The sequence below is a fragment of the Girardinichthys multiradiatus genome, chromosome 20 (assembly GCF_021462225.1).
Source record: "Girardinichthys multiradiatus isolate DD_20200921_A chromosome 20, DD_fGirMul_XY1, whole genome shotgun sequence".
NCBI classification, from domain to species: Eukaryota; Metazoa; Chordata; class Actinopteri; order Cyprinodontiformes; family Goodeidae; genus Girardinichthys; species Girardinichthys multiradiatus.
In genome coordinates this window covers 5818290-5839636 of record NC_061812.1, presented here as the reverse complement: position 1 = coordinate 5839636, position 21347 = coordinate 5818290, and the positions used below count along the sequence as shown (strand labels likewise).

The 21347-nt window shown below is 39.5% G+C and overlaps 1 protein-coding gene across 12 annotated transcripts in view; it reads right to left on the bottom strand.

The window, feature by feature from the left end:
• The window catches only part of ptprt (protein tyrosine phosphatase receptor type T), a 444335-nt gene that overhangs the window by 147772 nt on the left and 275216 nt on the right, over positions 1 to 21347 (bottom strand). For 7 of the 12 annotated variants that reach the window (XM_047347299.1, XM_047347300.1, XM_047347302.1 and 4 more), the window contains one exon: positions 20441 to 20576. In XM_047347299.1, the coding sequence (XP_047203255.1) occupies positions 20441 to 20576 (136 nt within the window). Of the gene's footprint in view, positions 1 to 9645; positions 9679 to 20440; positions 20577 to 21347 lie in introns of all 12 variants that reach the window. The other 5 variants (XM_047347294.1, XM_047347295.1, XM_047347298.1 and 2 more) reach the window with 1 other exon arrangement.

Here is a 21347-nt window from a genome sequence, read left to right as displayed (position 1 = left end):
GTTTTACAAGCTACTGGATCATGGGGGTACTTTGTTTTTCACACACAGCATTGCCACTTTAGCTTAATTTGTGTTTAATAAATGATGAATGTGTGTAATCTGTGTATTTTTGCACACTTAATGTTAGATTTAAATAATTTTAGAACCTGGAAAATACCACAACTTTTTATCATAACCTGGCATGTAAAAAACCCTGCAATCAAAAGTGGGTATCCTAAGTGAATGGGTAGAAAGCAAATTGACTTCCTCTCTTCAGAACTGAAGAAGCTTTTTGAATGAGCCAGGACCGGAGGTTTTGGATAAGAGGTAAAACGTCTTTAAGAAACAAAAGAAGTCCAATTGTTTTCTACTTCAGCACTTAGGATCATTTCCTTGATGACTGATAATCTACAGAAGCAATAAAAGAAGGTAGTTTCTTTTTATAACAACTGTAGATATGGTCATGTGTATGTTTTCCAACCATGTAGTCAAAGAAAAAAGAAAATATAAAGCCTTCATGGACACAGGCTGAATTCAACAGACAGGAATGGGAAAGGATCTGAAGAAACACAGAGGAGAAAAATGAATGCTGATGGGGGAACAAATGGAAAGGAGGAGAATTTATCAGTTTCATGAAAGGTTTATGCCATTATTGTACTGATGCTGTAAGTTTGGTTTAAAGGGCTGCCTTACACAAAATAAAGTTTTGTAATATTTATTGTTATTCCTTTCGCAAAGAAAGTAATGTTTTTAGTTGAGTTTGTATGTCTGCGTGTGCGTGCGTGTGTGTGTGTGTGTGTGTGTTAACAACTTTACAGAAAAAGTTACATAATATTCCCCATTTTGGGTGGTGGAGGTATGCAGTCTCTGACTGTTATGTTGTGTTTGTCTTTCCAGTTTACTTCACAGGTAACTCATATCGACATCTGCCGTCCACTTGACCAGTTTCTCATTCATCCATGTGTTTGGTATATTTTTTTAATATAGTATATATTTTAAGTTTGTTCTCTGTGTATATGTATTTGTCTATATTTTTAATTGCCTGTTGGCAGCTTCCCGACATGCACCCTTCATCCTATGAAATGCCAGCAATTGGAAATTCTTTATACCAGAGGACAGACAACACACATAAACTCACTTCTTGAGACTTGGGGAATCGACTAGGACTAAAAAGGATCAATATCTGTGTTCCTGATTAAGTGCTTTTAACCCATTTATGACTACAGATGGCTTCTTTCTATCCATCTTTGGAAAGAGGAAAAATGTTTAAAACCTCAGAAAATAGTTAAAGAAAAATGTAAAAGAAAGGCAGACACAAGCAATTTCTTGCAGCCTTTGGACACACACAATTTAACAGATGTGCACTTAAACACATCTGCAACTCACCCACTATTCACACTGACGCCTTTCCTCTTTTCACATGGCAGAAGCACACACAGTCATAACCATAACACTTTTTAGAGCCTCTGCTGACATTGTCCTTATGATATTAATAAAGTGCAGTGTGTAGGAGCTGAGCTGTAAAAGCCACAGCAGTTAAAACTCCTCATAAATATTAATAAAGTGTAGAAAAATCTCAGCAGGTTGTGTGGGAAAGACATAGTGGGGATGTGTGTGACATTTTACTCAGTATCTACAATCAGATACTGTACATCTTCATTTTATTGCATCTCTGTAAGGGTCTCGCCACACCGCAGGGTGGAAGACATCACTGGTATGGGTGTAGCTATTTTCAAATACGGCTTTTTGGTTTGGTATGCACACACTAAAAACAGCATCATTTGCACGCAAACACACAGTGACATGAAAAAGTTCTTTTTTATTGCCTTGTCATCACAACTGAATGTTTCAGATCGAACTAATTAAATAAGAGACAATGATAACCTGTGTAAAAAGAAAACACAGTTTTCAATTATTCTGTTTATTAAAGAAAAAAAGTTACATAATTACCAAACTAAAGATTTTACTAACCTGGCCCTAGGTAAAAAAAACAAAGCCTCCTAAACCTAATGATAATAATGATAATGTTTCACTCTTGGCGGCAAAGACTGATCAAGCAACAAATGTTTTACATCACTTTGGAGGAATTTTGGGCCACTCTTTGCAGAATTATTTTAATTCAGCCACAGCCTGTTCATGGGCATGCAACAGCATCTTAATCACTCCAGACTTTGACTAGGTCTTTCTAAAGCCTTCATTTTGCTTTCTTTTTTTTTTTTAGCCTTTCAGGGGAAGACTTGCTGCTGTGCTTTAGATCATTGTCCTGCAGTTTCAGTCTAAGATCACAAACTGATGGCCGGACATTGTCCTTCTGCAACAGAGCAGAATTCATGGCTTCATCAAGTACAGCAACCTGACTAGGTCCTGAAAGTATAAATCACCACTGTGATTGACTGTCGCCATCACCTTTTCTGAAATGTTATCTTAGTTTCATTCCAGATGTAATTGGACACACACCTTCCCAAAAGGTCCACTTTTGTCTCTTAAGTCCACATAATACTTTCTCAAATATCCAGGGGATCATTAAGATATCTTTTCTAGGAAATCCGAGATGGGCATTTGTGTTCTTGATGGTCAGCAGCGATGTTTGCCTTGGAGCTCATACAAGAGCAATTTTTCCCAATCCCTTTTTAATTGATGAATCATACAAATTGACCTTAACTGAGGCAATTGAGGCCTGCAGTCCAAGTTTTGTTGTACTTAACATAAGATGCAATGCAGGCCTAATAACTACAGTGGATAATGGCTCTTACTGCAGTTAGTTTTGGGCTTTCTTTGTACCAGGTTGCTTGGATAGCTTTTTTTCCTTAATAAATGAAATAATCATTTGAAAACAATTTTCTTTTTCCTGAGGTTATCTCTTTCTGATATGTTTAATCATCCGAAACAAAGAAAAAAAAAGTGGTACGGAAAAAGCAGACAAGCCAGCATTAAAGCAGCTCCTCACTAACATTTCCGACTGGACCAAAGCCATAACAAACACCTGAGGAGACTCTACAATAGCAGACATGTAATGATATTCCATTTTGCTAAAAGTAATTGAATCATGTTCCACAGTTCCCTCTTGTCAGCAAATTTTAACAGTTTACACGAAGCGCTGTGGCTTGCAGAGATGAAACTGAAAGCTGCCCTTGTGAATTCAAGTAAAGCTTTTTGGTTGCATGCTGCACCTTGTGGATACTTAAAAAAATATTTTTGACAGCCCTGATAAATTTAAAAGCTGCTACTTTGAACACAAGAACAATGTAAAGAAAATTTTATAAACCTGAGGCTGAGTGGGTAATATAATTAAATTTTTACTTATTTGTTAGGGGTTTTCTTAGGCCGTCAATCTTTATATAACAATGCAATTATTCTCTCTGTGTGCTTAAAGGGCACATATGCAAAATCCACTTTTTTAGTTTTGTTTTTTTTGTGTACATGGAGTCTGTAGGAGTGCAGAAAAGTTGAATGTAGTCTCTCCAGGTGTTGCGTAGATATCTTTACATTCTGTTTGAGCCATATTTTTCTGTCCATTCAGTTTTCTCTATCATCCGTTACGTTTTTACAGCTGTTATGTCACAGTATTTGCTGAAGAACAGCTTAATAAGGTCATGGACTTCCAGCTGATTGATTTTGCATATCTTCCATATTTATTTCTTGCTGCTATTTTGTAGTCCAAACTCCAGTATGTCTATGCTGAAAAAAGACAAGTTTGGTTGGGTTGTTGGGTGCATTAACCCACTCAATTTATTTATCATTAAATTCCCATTTCCCCCACTTTAAGGACGAGTTCCTTCAGCAACCTCCGCCAGTATCAAGAAGGATCTGATTAAGGGGTCTATGGAAATGACGGACACAGCAAAGTGGTAAGCTGCAAATATCGATAAATGACAACAAACTGTATTTTAGACATTAATTTATTGTGTGTTGATATGAAGTCCTGGCTATTGTTTTTTATAGCAGTAGCATCATGCATTCTGCTTATGTTAGTGCTGTGCGCTGCTTTTAGCTTCTTGAGGACAGAACCGTATTGCGTGTTTTGAATAGTATTACATAAACAGTTTTGCATTTTTCTTGCCGTTTTTCTCTTGTTTCAGCTGCACTAGATAATTGTTATCAAACTACAAAAATGGCCGAACGGGTTAAAGTAGAGGGCACCTTGACCTGTAGGGGGGCGGGGTGTGAAGTGCCTCTGTAGCCTTTAAAGAGACGGCACCAAAACGAGTTGTTTTCAGACTTATCTAAGAACAGGTAAAAGAGGAGCCTGTAGAGCTACAATAATGAGTTCAGACCAAAGCATTGAAGTTCCACTTTATATAGACCACAACTGAATGACTTAAGGGTGAAAAGGAAGGATTTTAAAGCATGATTTGTCCCCTTTAAATACATATGAAAAACAAAATAAAATCAGCCAAAATATAAATGGTCTTAGCAGGGTCACAGTGAGTTGTTCTGAGGCAAATTAAGAATACAGTGGATTTGCAATAAGACTTCCATAACTTGTGATGGGGGTACCATAGCAGGCCTCCTGAGTGGAGCAGAAAGCGTTTCCATGACGTTGGGCCTGTACATGATAGAGTGGCTTAGTCATTAAAAATCTGAAGCAGGACTGGCTACGCCCACCACATGTCAAAGCTGCAGTCCGGTAACAGCGGAAGTTTAATCTTTTAAAGCATTGCTGCATCCTGTAAGAGTCCAGGTGCATCAGGATATGGTGAAAAACTGGGCCTATATAGTAGGATCATTATGGGAAGGTGCAGCTGATGTATAAAGCACACAAGACCAGTATAATAGCATCATAATTTCCTTCACAATAAAGGACATTATTCAAATTTGCCACAATTCAGCCTTATTTTCATAGATCGTGTAGGTGGTATTGAGTGTGGTGGGGTCATTATCCCATGTGAAGGTACCCTTATCGCAACAGAGCTGTTGCACTGTTCTGTAGAAATAGTAAAGCATGCATAACTTCAGCGTTAAGATTAATGCTCTGTTGGTAAATTGTACATTACACTTTACTAGATCTCTGGTATAATGAAAAGCTAGGTTAAAAAAACTCAGCCAGATGTTTCAACTTCAACACGGAGTATGCCTGCAGCTAGTACACTCTTGAAATCCTGCTTCCTTTAAGAGATTGTTCAACATATTGCTGCTCAGACTCATTACAAGAGTTGAAACTTAAGTTGCTCTTACATCTCATGTTGTTTGTTTGTAATAACATTAATTGCATGCGGAGGGATGAGATACAAGTGAACTGTAACCTGGAGAAGATTCAAGTTTAAACTTCATGTACTTCGCAATGAAAATATTCGTACAATGCGAATACAAAACGTGAGGATATGGGATGGTCTTCATCCTGCACTTTTGTTAATGGTAAAAATAATTCTGAAAATAAAATGTATTAATGATAAAATTATCCCATATTTCTTTAAGCGGATTTGTCAACTCGATAAACATTGTTCTGATGAGTTTGATGGTTTCAGGCAGATCCTTTTTTACAAAACAGTATATTGCATATTTTCTCATTTTGTTTAGACTAACAACAAGAATAATATTGAATTATTTGCTTTTCTAACAATAGTGTTAAGGTGTTGGTCAGATCCTGAAGGGGAACCACAAAACCTTCACAAACAGCCATCATTAAATCGGTGGGTCTTGGCAGAGCCCACAGACCAAAGCAAAAGCCAAGAAAAGCAGAACTATGATGGGAACATACCAAACAAACAGGATGGAAATCACTCTATGTATATACAGCATTCAGTGTTTCTGTTTGGATGATAACTCAGATTTTCCCACTATAATATGAACACACTGGAGTTGATCTTGTTTTTTAAATATAAATTACTTCTCTTGCAAAGAAATGTCCACACTGATAATATGGCTACAGTTTATAATGGGCTTATATGAATACTATCAGCTGAAAAAACATGTAAACATGTGTAATATCACCTGCAGATTGCAGACGTTTCACCTGTAATATCAGGGCTACAGGAATATGCCAAGAAAGTACTGTGAAAAGATATTAAATGAAAAGATGCTGACTGAAAATATTATACCCACTAGACAAGAATGTGATTTCAACATAAATAAATGTTTCGTGATTGGCACATATACACTATAGTGACAAAAGTATTTGTCCATCCACTTTTATATGTACATGAGCTTTGATGACATCCTGTTCTGAATCTATAAGGTCCAATGAGTTGATGGACCCACTTCTCTATTCTGTAAAAATCTTCCAGAAGGTTCAGGAGTGTGTTCATAGTTAGATGAGAAAACCAGAACTGCAGCCTCCACTCCAATTCATCCCAAAAGTGTTTAGGAAGGTTGAGGTCAGAAAGCAACAGGAGTTGAAAAGCTCATCTTTCAACTTGTTTCATCTTGCAAAAAATCAGTTTAAAATAGAGTCCTCACATAGAGAACATATCAGATATACATAACATATCAGGTGCGTCAAGTTTCTCCACACCAAACTTCATACACCTGTAGCCATGGAAGTGATTGTAACCAGAATTCATTGATTGGGTGGTGTGACCCAATGCTTTTGGCAATATAGTGTGTATAATAATCTATGTTTAGAGTGAATATTTTTGATGTTGATTCTTCTCCTTCCTAACTTTTTGCAATTCTCTCTGATAATCTGGATATAAACTTTTGGACCAGATCTGAATCTGGACTGATGGTGACCCATTCTTGTCACATTAGTGCTTTAAGTGGATCCCAGTTTTTTGGTTTCTGCTTTTCCTTCTTTTTCAGAACAAGTTCTCAACTGAGTCCGTCAAGTTTGCAAAGCACAACTGTCACAGCTGAGACATTTTCACCAGCAACCATTTGTGGATCAAAGACACACTGTACACTGTTTAAATGATCTGTCAAATTCCTTGTTTGTATGCATGAACTTGGCAATAAAGCTGATTCTGATTCTGATTAAAGCAAACGCTTTGCTACCATCTGAGCAATGGTGGCTCAGGTTGTCGAGATTCGTCCTGTAACCAGTTGCAGATTTGGACCCCCGCTCTGTCCATCTCAGTTGTTGTGTCCTTGGGCAAGACACTTCACCTGCCTTGCCTGCTGATGGTGGCCAGAGTGCCTGGTGGCATCAACTGTAAAGGTTCTAATAGCTTATGAAACATTTTGAATGCAAACTCTTGGATTGCTTGTTGACAGAAGCTAAATTTGAGAAAAATTATTTCTTACTGAAAATAAAGGACTAATAAAGAAAGGTGGACCGTGAAAAAGAATTTGCATCTTTCTAGGAGTCTAAATGGCCAGCCAACAGCTATTTTAATAGTGCTGTAAGTGCACAATCAAGCATTTATCTCAGCAAGCTGCAGAAAGCATTATTCAGCCATGTCTCACATGTCGAATGGGGGTCAAGCCCGGTTCAGCAGTGTTAGTGTGCATCAATGGTAAAGTGCCCAATTTATCTAGGAACAAAATACAAATTCAGTATAAAAGCACTCAGACTGGGTACAGTGCGTCTCAACTCAGAGACACTGTGTGCCAGTCAGTCGTACACAAATACACACTTCCAGTCACTGCATATTATAGAACGTCCATGAGTTCCACATGACCCCGAAGTATTTCAGCAAGAACAACTGAGAAGATACATTAATATGAAATAAATTGTAAAAAATGCATTTGCATATTTTATGCTTAGATTTTAAAGTTGTTGTGCATCAAACTACAGCTCTGTCTCCTTTGCACTACTTCTGACATCTACAGATACAGTCATTAGACAAAATTAGACAAAATCTAAAAGTGGTAAGACAAATTACTGGATCATAAGTTGTACTTAATCCCCCCATGTCTATATTAACAGGAACTGAAAAAACTTTGTTTCTGTCTGTAATATTTATTAAGTGAAGCTTAATATCTAGTATTGAAGGCTGAAGTAAGTAGGTGTATGTAAATTTATATGTAAAGTAGGATTATATTAGAGAAAGACAAATCCACAGCGGTAGCTGCTTACTCAGAGTGGATTGTCTCAGAGCCCAGAACAGTGTGGGTGGAGATATTTATGAAGCGTCACTTTCATTTGGAAAGATATTACCACATATCCCCCTACTTATTCATCCACCTATGTTTTATTTGTTAGAGCCAAGCACAATTTCTAACCTACAAACTTTAACTAATTATTTAACCTCTTATTTTTTCCTAATACTGGAGGCGGCTAGATGGCTTCAGTCTTTCAGTTCCTACATAATTGTTTACTCTGATCTACAATTCAATTATGCCAACCTGCTCCCACAATAGCCAGCGACCTCGCATGCAAAGCTTTATCTTTTCTCAACCTAATTTCCCATTTTAAAATGTATAATGGTAGACGACTACATGTACAGACATGTAGTAATGATATTTTTGTTTTGGCAAAACATCAAAGTAAATGAATGAAAAAAAGTATTGCACATCTAATCAAATCATTTCATCGGATGCTCTATATTTGATGTAATATAGGCCTTGGAGAAGGTGGATAACTGATGTCCATTTTTGGCAAAATGAAAAAGAATGTAAGTAGAAATATATATGAAAATATAATGAAAACTGGTTACACATATAAAGATTAAGGTTTACCAAAATCATTTAATATTAGTTTGCATAGGCCTGTGCTAAATAATGAAAGCCAAATGCCGCATGTAACCATTTTATAGGTTAATTTATAGCTAAATAATCTGCTAATGCATTCCAGCACTTATTCCAAAAGATGCACCTTTCAGCAATAAGGGAAAACAAAGAATGTGTGCTAGTGATGAGAATATCCAGAGAGGATGGAAGACAAGTGCATAAACGAGGAGTTATATAATGGCATGCATTAAAGCTCTCAGAGGAATAGAGAAGTCTGCGTTTTAAACTGTGAAGTGACACAGATCTGGCCGTGTAATGGTGCTGAGTAGAGCTTAAACTCATTGTGGTTTCCCAGCCCTCAAACAGCCAAGAGAAAATTACACACGTGTCACTCAGACTAATATATTAGGTGTTTCATGTTTCACACTCTCATCTTTAAGTGTTGCTTAGGACAGCACATTCTCTGACTCTTTTCAACAGAGTAAGGATTTGTAACCACAGCAATTAATATTTGAATGTGAACTGTGTCAGCACAACAGTAATGCCAAAAGTTGTAGGAGGTAAACAGCATGTCTACTGCCCCAAGCTAAATCCCAGTAGTAATTAGCAAGGATATCGGTTTCTTTAAATACTTTGTCTCAAACTACTGTATTTTAGGAAATTGTTATAGTGTTTTTTCTTTTTTAATAGGGTTGTAGGGAGAACCTAAGAGTATTAGATTGCCTTCACTAGACAGTAGTAGATCTAAATTTGAAGAATCAAGACAAATTCTTATTAGTAAATTAGTCAGTTTACAAAAATAGTAAAACCAAACATCTTTTGCAAACATTACATGATGTATAAATATTCACTTAGAATTACTAGGAAAGATTTGCGTTGTTTAGATGGTAGGTGTCTGCTTTTAAAATGGCGCTGCTTTCATTAGACTTGAAGTAAGCTTTAATCTGTTATCAGTTGCAAGCAAAAATACTGACTACTCATGACTACTTTCTACAAACCTTAACAAAAAAGGAAACAGAAATCTTAAGTGACAAACGGCAAATGTCAGCAAAACAGCAGTGAGAGTCGCAGTGAGCAACAGACTGGATGTGTTTATGTCTTAAAGTAAACATACAATACCCCACGCTCAGAGTTCTCCATGTGTGAATCTCTCTATTGGAGCAAGGGCAAGGCAGGTACAGGACGGAACAGGAAGGGTGGAGCCAAAGACAGGAAACAGGAAGATAGAAACAAACAAAAGGGAATGAGACTCCAGTCAGAGAGGTTGTTGGAAGAAAGACATCCATTCCATTTGCATGTTTTCATTACTTTCATTCCCTCACATTTTATTTTATTTCTCTTGACATCAAGAATTTTCAAAAAAAAAAATCAAACCTGTCTAGGAGGCTGGCAGTATGCTTTCCACTGTAATTGTCATTTTCCTGCAAAGCTTCTCCAGGATTTTGTTCTCAGGAGGAAATCATACACACGATTGTTTTGAGGTTCAAATGAATACTGGCAGTGATCTGAATACTCAAAAACCCATTAATTTTCTTTCACCTCTTTTTATCTTCCTCTAATACAATGACATGGATGTGAAGCTGTTGCACATAGCAGTAAATATAAACACGGCTGAACACTGAAAACAATCAACTGATTTAATTGGATTTTTATCTCGTAATGGTGACATGAAAAAATCAGACCTTCCCCGTATAGAGGAGATTGTCTGTCTCCGTATAAATCCAAACACTGTGGCCATTAAATAGGTCTTTAGCAAAACTGTTGTCATGCAATACATGAGATTAAGGGATTTATCTGGGTGACAGGTTTCAAAGATGGACTATTACAGGTGGATATTCCAGAGCTTCGTGAACAATTTATGAAATGGGTCCAAGTAAACACCTACAGAAAAAAGGTGCTGCAGGGTAAACTCTGAGCTGTTGTGTGAAGAAAAAAAGGTGAATATGAAACTAGATCCTCATCATTCACCTCTCTTGTTTTTGATTTCAACACATTCTGTCATAGCTAGTGGAGGTCAGATCTTCTGTCTCCGTTGCTATTTTTTTATAATTCATTGTTAGCAGAACAACAACTGATGAAAAACAGATTATTGGACTAGCATTATTTTCAAAAGCCAGAGTTCGATGCTTTTAGATATTGTCACTTTAGCTTTTCTGCCAGTACAATCAAAAAGGCTCAATGGCTGTTCAGATATTAATACAATTAAGTAAATATTATTGATTTGTATTGTTTATAATACCCTCACTAGGGAATACTGTGAAAATGTGTATATAAAAATATGTCTGTAATTAATTTAGAGCAAGAAGAGAGAATGGTAGCATGGAAGCTAGAATGGATCAGCTTGAATGTACAAAAAGATGAAAGCAGCAAAGCAACTGTGTATCCATGTACAAGTTTGAATGTATGTGTGCAAATAAAGACATGCTGCTCATTCAAATATTCAACTACACAAAGTTGGTCCTTAAATCAGTTTTCATGTATGGTGGTAAGTAGATGAATGAAGAGGAGTCAACTACCGTAGATAAACCCACTACAATTACAAATGCAAGAAGGGTCACCTTAACTATCTTCTAACCAGTTGCACATAGCTGGAGGCTGTCTTTACCTGCTTGGTGTCCAATTTTTAGATTTTTAAAAAGCAACAAAGTCCTTCCTCTTGTTCTCTGTTAAAAGAACATTTTTGACATTTAAAAAATGTTTTTCTTGAGATGCTTTAAGCAACTTCATTTTACCTGCTGTAGATATCTAATCAACTTCTGTTTAGAAAAACATTTTATATATTCATTCAATAATATTCTATACCACTTATTCCATAGTGGGGAGCTGGTGCCTATCTCCAGCAGTCTACGGGCGAGAGGCTTGGTACACCCTGGACAGGTCGCCAATCCATCACAGGGCAACACAGAGATGTACAGGACAAACAACCATGCACACACTCATTCACACCTAAGGGCAATTTAGAGAGACCAATTTACCTAACAGTCATGTTTTTGACTGTGGGAGGAAGCCGGAGTACCCGGTGAGAACATGCAAACTCCATGCAGAAAGACCCCCAGCCGGGAGTCGAACCCAAGACCTTCTTGCTGCAAGGCAACAGTGCTACCAACACATTTTATACATTGTAGCTGATTTTTTTATTAGGTAACTAATTACATACACATTCTATGGCTCATTAACATGGAAGACTGTTTTGGTCTGTACTATACAACAATATTTGTTCCATGTGAAAATGGAACAGGACCTGGCAGACCTGTCATGATTCTCACAAGAAATAAACTGTATTTTTACAGGGTTTTTTTTTTTTTTTTTTCCATATGTTGGTTTCCAAACCCAAGCCCTGCTATCCACCCATCCAGTTTGATAAGTATGGACGACTATGGCTGCCCTTTAGTGGCAACCTAAATGCAGCCTACTCTTCATCTGTGGCATGAAACTAGGACCCATATATCAGTGCCATTATCAACAGGCCTCCTCAAAGTCCCAGAATACAGACACACAGAGAAACATATTCCTGCAACATACACCTCAACATCATTTATTACCCTTTTCTTCTGTCAAATATTTTAGTCAGTGCTTGTTTGTGTGCTCTGGCCTAGGTACAGTGCCATGTACTCCATCAACGACCGACGCCTCGCCAACAACCTGAACGAGTTCTACTGCCGCTTTGAAAGACAAAGGGACAGTCCTGCAACCATCCCCCACGACGCCCCCCAACAGCTGCAGCCACAATCCACCACCCCCATCTCTCCAACCTCAAGAGGGGCCTTGGCACCTCCAACCTCCACCCTGAAGTTTCCCCCCACCAGCCCCCTACCCACGCCGGGGACGGCTCTTTCCATCCAGGAGAGGGACGTAAACAAACTCTTCAGGAGACAGAACCCCCGGAAAGCTGCTGGTCCGGATTCTGTCTCACCAGCCAGCCTGAAGCACTGCGCTGATTAGCTGTCTCCAGTCTTCACAGACATTTTTAACACCTCACTGGAGACATGTCATGTGCCAGCCTGCTTCAAGTCCTCCACCATCGTCCCTGTTCCCAAGAAGCCAAGGACCACAGGGCTTAATGACTTCAGACCCGCCCCCTGACCTCTGTGGTGATGAAGTTCTTTGAGCGCCTTGTGCTCTCACACCTAAAAGACATCACCGACCCCCTCCTGGACCCCTTGCAGTTTGCCTACAGAGCCAACAGGTCTGTAGATGATGCAGTCAACCTAGCCCTTCACTTCATCCTCCGGCACCTGGACTCCACAGGAACCTACGCCAGGATCCTGTTTGTGGATTTCAGCTCTGCCTTCAACACCATCGTCCCAGCTCTGCTCCAGGAGAAACTCTCCCAGCTGAGTGTGCCCGACTCCACCTGTAGGTGGATAACTGACTTCCTGTCTGACAGGAAGCAGCGCGTGAGGCTGGGGAAGCACGTCTCTGACTCCCTGACCATCAGCACTGGTTCCCCCCAAGGCTGTGTTCTCTCTCCTCTGCTCTTCTCCCTGTACACCAACAGCTGCACCTCCAGTCACCAGTCTGTCAAGCTTCTGACGTTTGCGGACGACACCACCCTGATCGGACTCATCTCTGATGGTGACGAGTCCGCGTACAGATGGGAGGTGGACCATCTGTTGGACTGGTGCAGCCAGAACAACCTTGAGCTCAACGCTCTAAAGACAGTGGAGATGGTTGTGGACTTCAGGCAGAACCCAGCCCCACCTGCCCCCATCACCCTCTGTGACTCCACAATTGACACTGTGGAATCTTTCCGCTTCCTGGGAACCATCATCTCCCAGGATCTCAAGTGGGAGCCAAACATCAGCTCCCTCATCAAGAAAGCCCAGCAGAGGATGTTCTTCCTGCGGCAGCTGAATAAATTCAACCTGTCAAAGACTATGATGGTGCACTTCTACACAGCCATCATTGAGTCCATCCTCACCTCCTCCATCACCATCTGGTACGCCGCTGCTACAGCCAAGGATAAGGGCAGGCTGCAGCGTGTCATTCGGTCTGCTGAGAAGGTGATTGGCTGCAGTCTACTGTCGCTCCAGGAACTGTACACCTCCAGGACCCTGAAGCGGGCAGGGAAGATTCTGGCTGATCCCTCCCACCCCGGTCACAGACTCTTTGAAACTCTCCCCTCTGGCAGGAGGCTGCGGTCAATCTGGACCAAGACCTCACGCCACAAGAACAGTTTTTTCCCATCTGCCACCAGCCTTGTTAACAAAGCCCGGAAACCACACTGACACTCCCCCCCCCCTTTTTTTTTGCTGACAGGACACTTGTAACCTGTAACTCTATGCGTTACGTCAACGCTCAGCTTGGACTCCTGCTTTACTTGCACTGCCATACTTGCACACTGATCATCTGCACTGTTGTATTGCTCTTGCATCTTATACTGCTCTATATTTACTCTCACTCACTTAAAACGGTGCACATATATTTATATTATATTGTAGATATGTTTATACTGTTTACTTTGTATTGTATTGCACTGACTACGCCAAAACAAATTTCTTGTATGTCCAAAAACGTACTTGGCAATAAAGCTTTTCTGATTCTGATTCTGATGTTAAGGTTTTGCACCACTTGAAGTTTTTCATATTTTGTCACTTCAAAAGCTACTTACAACTAGTAAATAAAGTCCTCCAGTGTGTGATTTAATCTTAGTACAATTACAGCATCATGAAAACAAGCAATCCCCCTGACAGGTCACAGATAAATTTAGGTAGAAGTCTAACCTGGCCAGAAGGACTGCGGTTTCTGCGATTGCCAAAACAAAAACGCGTGCATGGAAGGAATATAGAGATGGCTATGGAGACAGACTTTCAGTTGGCCTCAAAGATGTTCTGGAAAACAATTTGGCAACTCAGGAGAATGTGATTCCATCACCGAGGTCACCAAGGTGGTTAAAAAGCTCCCTGGGAGTGGGGTGGGGGGGGTGGGGGGGTTTGGTGAGATTTGGCTTGAGATGCTGAAGGCTCTGGACATTGTGGGGCTACCATGGGTGACACACCTCTTCAATGCCACAAGGGGAACAAGACAACACTGTTGGAGTGGGAGACTGTGGTAGTGCTCCCAATGTGTGTTACCATTATTGAGGGATCACATTTTTCAGCCTCCCTGGAAAAAAATACCCTGGGGTCTTTTAGAGAAGGCTCCAATTGACAGTGGAGCCTTGGAGGAGCTATGTGGCATCTGTCCTGGCTGTGGAACAGTGGACTAGATCTTTACCCTTGCTGAATTGCTGAGGGGTTCATGGGAGTATGTTTCTCCGTTCTGCATGTGTTTTGGGGATCTGGAGAAGGCCTATGAATGTGTCCCTGAGGTATTTTGTGGGGGTGCTGCTGTGAGAGAATGGGGTATCTGGGTGGCTTTTAAGGGGTATCCAATCCTTGCATGCCTAAAGAAGAAGCTGTGTCTGCATTCTCGGCACAAAGTTAAGCCTGTTCCTAGTGCATATTGGAGTTCACCAGGGCTGCCCCTTGTCATGGATCCTGTTTGTGGTATTCATGGTCAGGATACCAAGGCGTAGCCGTGGAGAGGAGGGTGTCTAGTTTAGGAGCATCACGATGACATTTTTGTTTTTCACAGATGATGTGGTTATGTTGGCTTCTTCAAGCCACAACCTCCAGTGTGCACTAGAGTGGTTTGATATTGAGTGTGAAGCAACTAGGATGAGAGTAAGCTCCTCCAAGTCTAATGGTTCTCGCCTATGAGAGGCGGGACTGAGGCCTTTGGGTTGCCAGTAAGTCTCTGCCTCAAGCGGAGGAGTTTAAGTATCTTGGTGTCTTGTTCATGAGTGACAGTAGGATGTAACAGGAAATGGATGGATGGATTGAGGTTTTATGTGCAGTAAAGTCGGCGTTGCTTCTGCCTGTTGTGGTGAAGAAAGAGCAGAGCCGAAAAGCAAAGCTCTCGATTTACCAGTTCATCCACCAACAGTCATCAGATATGGATCATGACTGAAAGAACAACATCTCCAATACAAGCAGCCGAAAGGAGGGTGGCTGGACCCAGCCTTAAAGGTAATGTGAGGAGCTCCATCATCCTTGTGGATGTAGAAGTAGAGCCATTGTTTCTCCACCTCGAAAAGAGTCAGTTGATGTGGTTTACATATCTGACCAGGGTGCACCCTGCGTGCCTCCCTTTAGAGGTCATCTGGGAATGCACCACTGAGAGGAGGAACCAGGAAAGAACACGAGCTCGCTGATGCGGCTATATAATCCGTCTAGTCTGGGAATGTCTTGCGATCCTCCAGAATGAGCTGGATGATGTCGCTGGGCAGAGGGAGGTCTAGGGTTCCCTCCTGGACCTGTTGCCCCCTCAAACAGATCTCGGATAAATGAAAGACAATGGATGGAAGTTAAATGTTGGGCTGCACAATATTAGGAAAACATGCAATATTATTGGTGAATGTAGCATAATGAGTATTTTACCTGCAAAGGACAACATATCAAAACTTAAATGTAAATAACCCGTGTGGGTGCTGAATAAATATGTATGCCATTAGATTCTTCTTTATATATATATTTTTATCAAATCATGAATATTTTTTACTTTATTTTAAAACTATGCACTACTTTGAATTTGTCTATCACATAAAATCCAAATACAATACATGGAACTTGGTTGTTGCATGAGAAAATGAGAAAAAGTATGAGGTATGAATACTTTCAAAGTGTTGAATGTATACATAATGCTTTTGTTTCTCTATAAATTATGTAAACCCTTTCCAAAGTGTTTATGTGCCTCTAATCAGATTTTTGCAGGCACTTCTATTTCTGAGCCCAGAAACAGTCAAAGGCAATTCATTGCCAGAAAGTACATTTCTGTTGTTAATTTCCTTGTTTGTTTACCCGTATGAGTGCATGTGTTTGTTCAGCTTACATGCGTTAAGTTACAAATCAATTAACATTGATTTTCCTATACAGGGTGACTGGGGCATTTAAGGTGCGTTAAAAAAATGGAGATGAATCAGAATTTTACACCACTTTGATGGACATTTGTAGGGTGCGGTGCTGCCGCAACAGTAGAGCATGTGGCCCATGTATAGACATGCTTTGGCCCTCAACGCGGCTGTCACCTGGTTCAAGTCCCAGTTACGCCAACCTGTGATGCATGTGTTCCCCCTCTATTCACCCCATTTCCTGCCTGGCTAATTTCAAAGAAAAATGACAAAATAAAGGCCACTTGTGCCGCAAAACAAATCTTTAAAAGAAAAAGAATCTAATTTTAGTAATAATTTGCGGTTCCAGATGCACTTTTTCTATGTTATACACTAAAATCCACCCTTGTTTAGGGAGCACGGGGAACATTAATTATTCATCAATTCTGCTTTCAACATTTCAACAAAAGTGTATCTCGTGGTACTGACAGTTTGAGCCCTCAGGCTGTAGAAACATGAGATCCCCATTAAGACTTCAGCTTTGTCCACCAATGTTCAATTTTACATTACATTATTAGCAACGCCCCCCCCCCGGCTTTGTTCAAACGTCCGTCTAAAACACATGTAACAATCTTTTAAAAGAATAATCGGACAATTGGACATCCTATCTTCCTGAAAGGTTTTGTCATAGAATAATTTATGGTGACTAAAATGTGTGTAAAGCACTTTCCATTAAACAAATAACCTTGTATTTCCCACAGAGACAAGTACCTAAAGTGTACAGGTTTGAAATATAAATGACCAGAGAAAATGTTCTCTGCCATTATATGTGTTCTTCTGTTTGAATTTATCTCTGTCTTCATTTAACCCTTCTGTTTCTATATATTTTCACAAAATCTTTGTTTAATCTCATTTTATCCAAACATAAAGATGGAGCTTTACTTTCAAACTGCATAACTTCTTTCAAATTATTTATCTTCATAACCCTCTCTCCCTCTGCTTTGATTTGACTGGTATCTGACTCTAATCCCACCTCCTAGCCTAGCCTCCTAGCCTGGATTAATTTAAAATCAGATCATCTGACCAGCATGTCAACTGCATCCTTTTCCGTCATTTCCACCATATCCTTGCTGCTTTCAGCACATTTGCAATGCAGTGGTGATTGCCTTCTTACTGGCTTTTTATGCACACTATGTCCCACTAGCCAGGTTAGCATTTATTAGCATATCCACTTGAACCCAGTGTCAAGTAGACCTGATTTGTTATCAATTTTTATATTTTTCGAGCTGTATACATTTTCTTCCTTCTATTTTTTTGTGATTTTCTTTAACATTTCAACATATATCCCCCTCTGTACATCCTCCCTTCCTCCTGACTCTGATAGCAATTCATACTCTGATTGTTGGAGGTGTTTCCATTAGCCAGGGTTGGCCTCTGATGAGCACTACAAGCTGACCCCCTGTCCAGTCTTTTTTTCATTTAATGTGTTCAGCCTAGACATTAGACTTATGTTTCTTCTGGTGAAATAAATGTGCCAATGCTTTCCTTCTGTTTGCCCTGTCAGGTTATTTGCTTGTGTTTAACTCCACTACATATGTACACTCACTGAAAAATTTGATTACCTGAAAAAGCACCTTTACTCACCGTTTTAACTGACTGTTTGGGATGCTTTGGTAAGTGCTTGTAATTCTAAAGCTGAACTTGGGATGCAACCAGTTATTCCCAAACTCTGTTGTAGATGACCAACTTCTTGCAAAGGGTTAGGGTTAAAGTTCTGAAGGAAGTTGAGACCTCAGCCACAAACAATGGCACTGATGGCACATTATGCTATTATGATGTAAATAAAATGCCAGGGAACTAGGTGTTCAACTGCAGTCCTCAAGAGCCAGTGTGGCGAGACATTGTAACAAACCACTATTTTGATTCAGGTGTGTTGAACCTGTGACATATCAAAAACATGGACACAGTCTTTAGATTTATAAAAAAAATTGTCCGTGTATTTGATAAAATCAGCATTCGTTGAGGAAAATAATGTGATTTTTACTTCTAGGCTTTAAACACATTTTTTAAGCTATGTTTGAAAATAGACTTTTGCATTACTGTGTTCAGTTTTGTGTGGCATTTTGTTATATAGTTGTTATTTAGTCACAAGATGAACCTATCATCATGTTACAGGTAGTTTTAAATATGTGTTCAGGCAAACCAAACTGCATGTTTAGCAAAGTGCATGTTTAGTGAGTTGTGAAATGTTTAGTGTAAAATGTGTCTGTGAAGTGAGAAAATGTCCAGAAATAATCACAATAATGTAAAAACATCAAAGCGAAATGGGACCAAGTAAAACAAACGGCATAAAGCAGAATGAGGAAGAAGGGGATGAAGGGACCCATGAAGGAGGATGGAGAGACTGTGAAGGGAAGAAGGTGATGGAGACCAGCCAGTGTGCATGTTCACAAAGACACAACAAGGTATTTTAAATATGCCAAATAAACACAAGATACACAGATTAGATTGGTTTTACATATTTTAACTGGACACTTTTGTCATTTTTTTTCCATTTTGGCTGTATATTGAAGGAGTAACTACATTTCCAGCTGTATTTTTGTTGTGTTGCCTGAAGAAAAAAATGGTTTTGCATTTACAGGATTCCCAAACCCTTTTCATAAAAATAATCCGGAAATTAATAGAACTTTTAGCACATGTTACAATGCATTTACTTTTTAACATTTGTAACTCCTTATGGAATAACTGATACTAATGAGGACACTTTCAGAATTAAAATGTCTGTCCCTAACTATAATGACATTTATTTAGAACAACCATCAAGTTGTCATACTTTTATCATTAATTAATAGCATGAAAGGCATCAAGATTGTTGGTAGTTTGTATTGCATGGAATGCTTTTATATTTCAAAGGATTTGAAACCAAAAGATGATAAAGCTTTTGGCTGAGTTTTTAGTGGAAGGTCCTGTTGAACAGTCTAAAATAAATCAACATGCATAATTGTTTGGGGTTTTTTTTTTGTCCTGACTTGTTGAAGAATTAAAAGTTGTAGCATTAACAAATTGTATCTTTTGTAAATTCTGAGTCTTAATAGGATTCTTAGACACATCTGGTTTATCTAACTCTGTTGTAAAGTAACAACAAAACAAGACTGTCTGACAGGACCTTTAATTCTACTGCCAAAATGAAGCTTCATGTAAAAGTCAGGAAACAAATTGACTCACAGAGGCTACCAACCATCTTGGTGAACAAAACTAAACATTTTCAAAAACCTTACACATGGCAACTTTAGGCCCCTTGCACATAGGAAGCTGTGGCTGCAGCACACTCCATTCAAACCTATTGTTGTGTAAGGCCTTGGTACAGTTGGGCTGTGCCGTGCCGAGCAAGTAGTTATACAACCTAATCTAATCTGACAGAGTCGCACACATCATGCATTTGTTTCCAAATCCCAACGATAATTCTCAAGCTCATTGAAGATCCTCCTCATTGCTAAACGTAAAACCAAAACTCTTCTCTAACAGTTTAAAGGTGCCGAAACTTTTAATGACAACTTTGAAAAGGGCCAGTATGACACTTTGATGTAATGATAACCTGCAAAATGGGTTCCAAACCTTTATATTTTTCCATCCCAAGATATTCATCTCACACCCACCATAGTCTGCTAATCGAAGCTGGCTTCAACTAACACATTTATCACACATGGCAACAATCTCATAGCACCAAATATCACAATCTGGCATAACCTTCCCAGACTGCATTAGGACACAATTATCCACTAGAACATCATGCCATGGTAGCATGGCGCTACAGAGGGGTCATAGCCTTGGCATGGCTTCTTCCAGTGTGAAGGCACCCTAAATCATACCTGTATCGGTGAAGCTGAAGCCTGAGAAACTCAGCCTGTTATTTCTATGGTCTCCTTGGAACCAGCAATGGACTTTTTTTTTTTATGAAAGAGCCATCCCACAACCACCCCACTTTCTATGTGCAGGGGTCCTTTAGCAGCTTCTACTGATATGGTGTTTGGTTTCGGAGCATACCTGCGTTTGAATGTGAGGATGACTCCGAGGAGGATGATGATGAACATGAGGATTCCTGCGATCACACCAGCCATTTTCACCGTACCGTCAACCTGCTTCTCTGGTTCCATGGCGTCTGAATCCTGGGTGGATGCACCTGAGTGGCCATGCATACATACACACACACACACACACACACACACACACACATAAAATGCACAAAGTCATATCGGTAGGCAGAATCCAGCAATTACAGTCTCATAACAATGAATAAACAGACTTTACATACAAAAATAAGAACAGACACATTCCATGCTTCATTAATTTAGACAATTTTTCACTTTCATGCACAAACAAACATACATTAGTCAACTACAAGGGAAGGCGACATGATTAGTCCTGATGTGAGGAGATGGTAAAACATTCCATCAAATAAGAGCCTAATACAGGTCCTTCTCAAAATATTAACATATTGTGATAAAGTTCATTATTTTCCATAATGTCATGATGAAAATTTAACATTCATGTATTTTAGATTCATTGCACACTAACTGAAATATTTCAGGTCTTTTATTGTCTTAATACGGATGATTGTGGCATACAGCTCATGAAAACCCAAAATTCCTATCTCACAAAATTAGCATATTTCATCCGACCAATAAAAGAAAGGTGTTTTTAATATAACAAACGTCAACCTTCAAATAATCATGTACAGTCATGCACTCAATACTTGGTCGGGTATCCTTTTGCAGAAATGACTGCTTCAATGCGGCGTGGCATGGAGGCAATCAGCCTGTGGCACTGCTGAGGTCTTATGGAGGCCCAGGATGCTTCGATAGCGGCCTTTAGCTCATCCAGAGTGTTGGGTCTTGAGTCTCTCAACGTTCTCTTCACAATATCCCACAGATTCTCTATGGGGTTCAGGTCA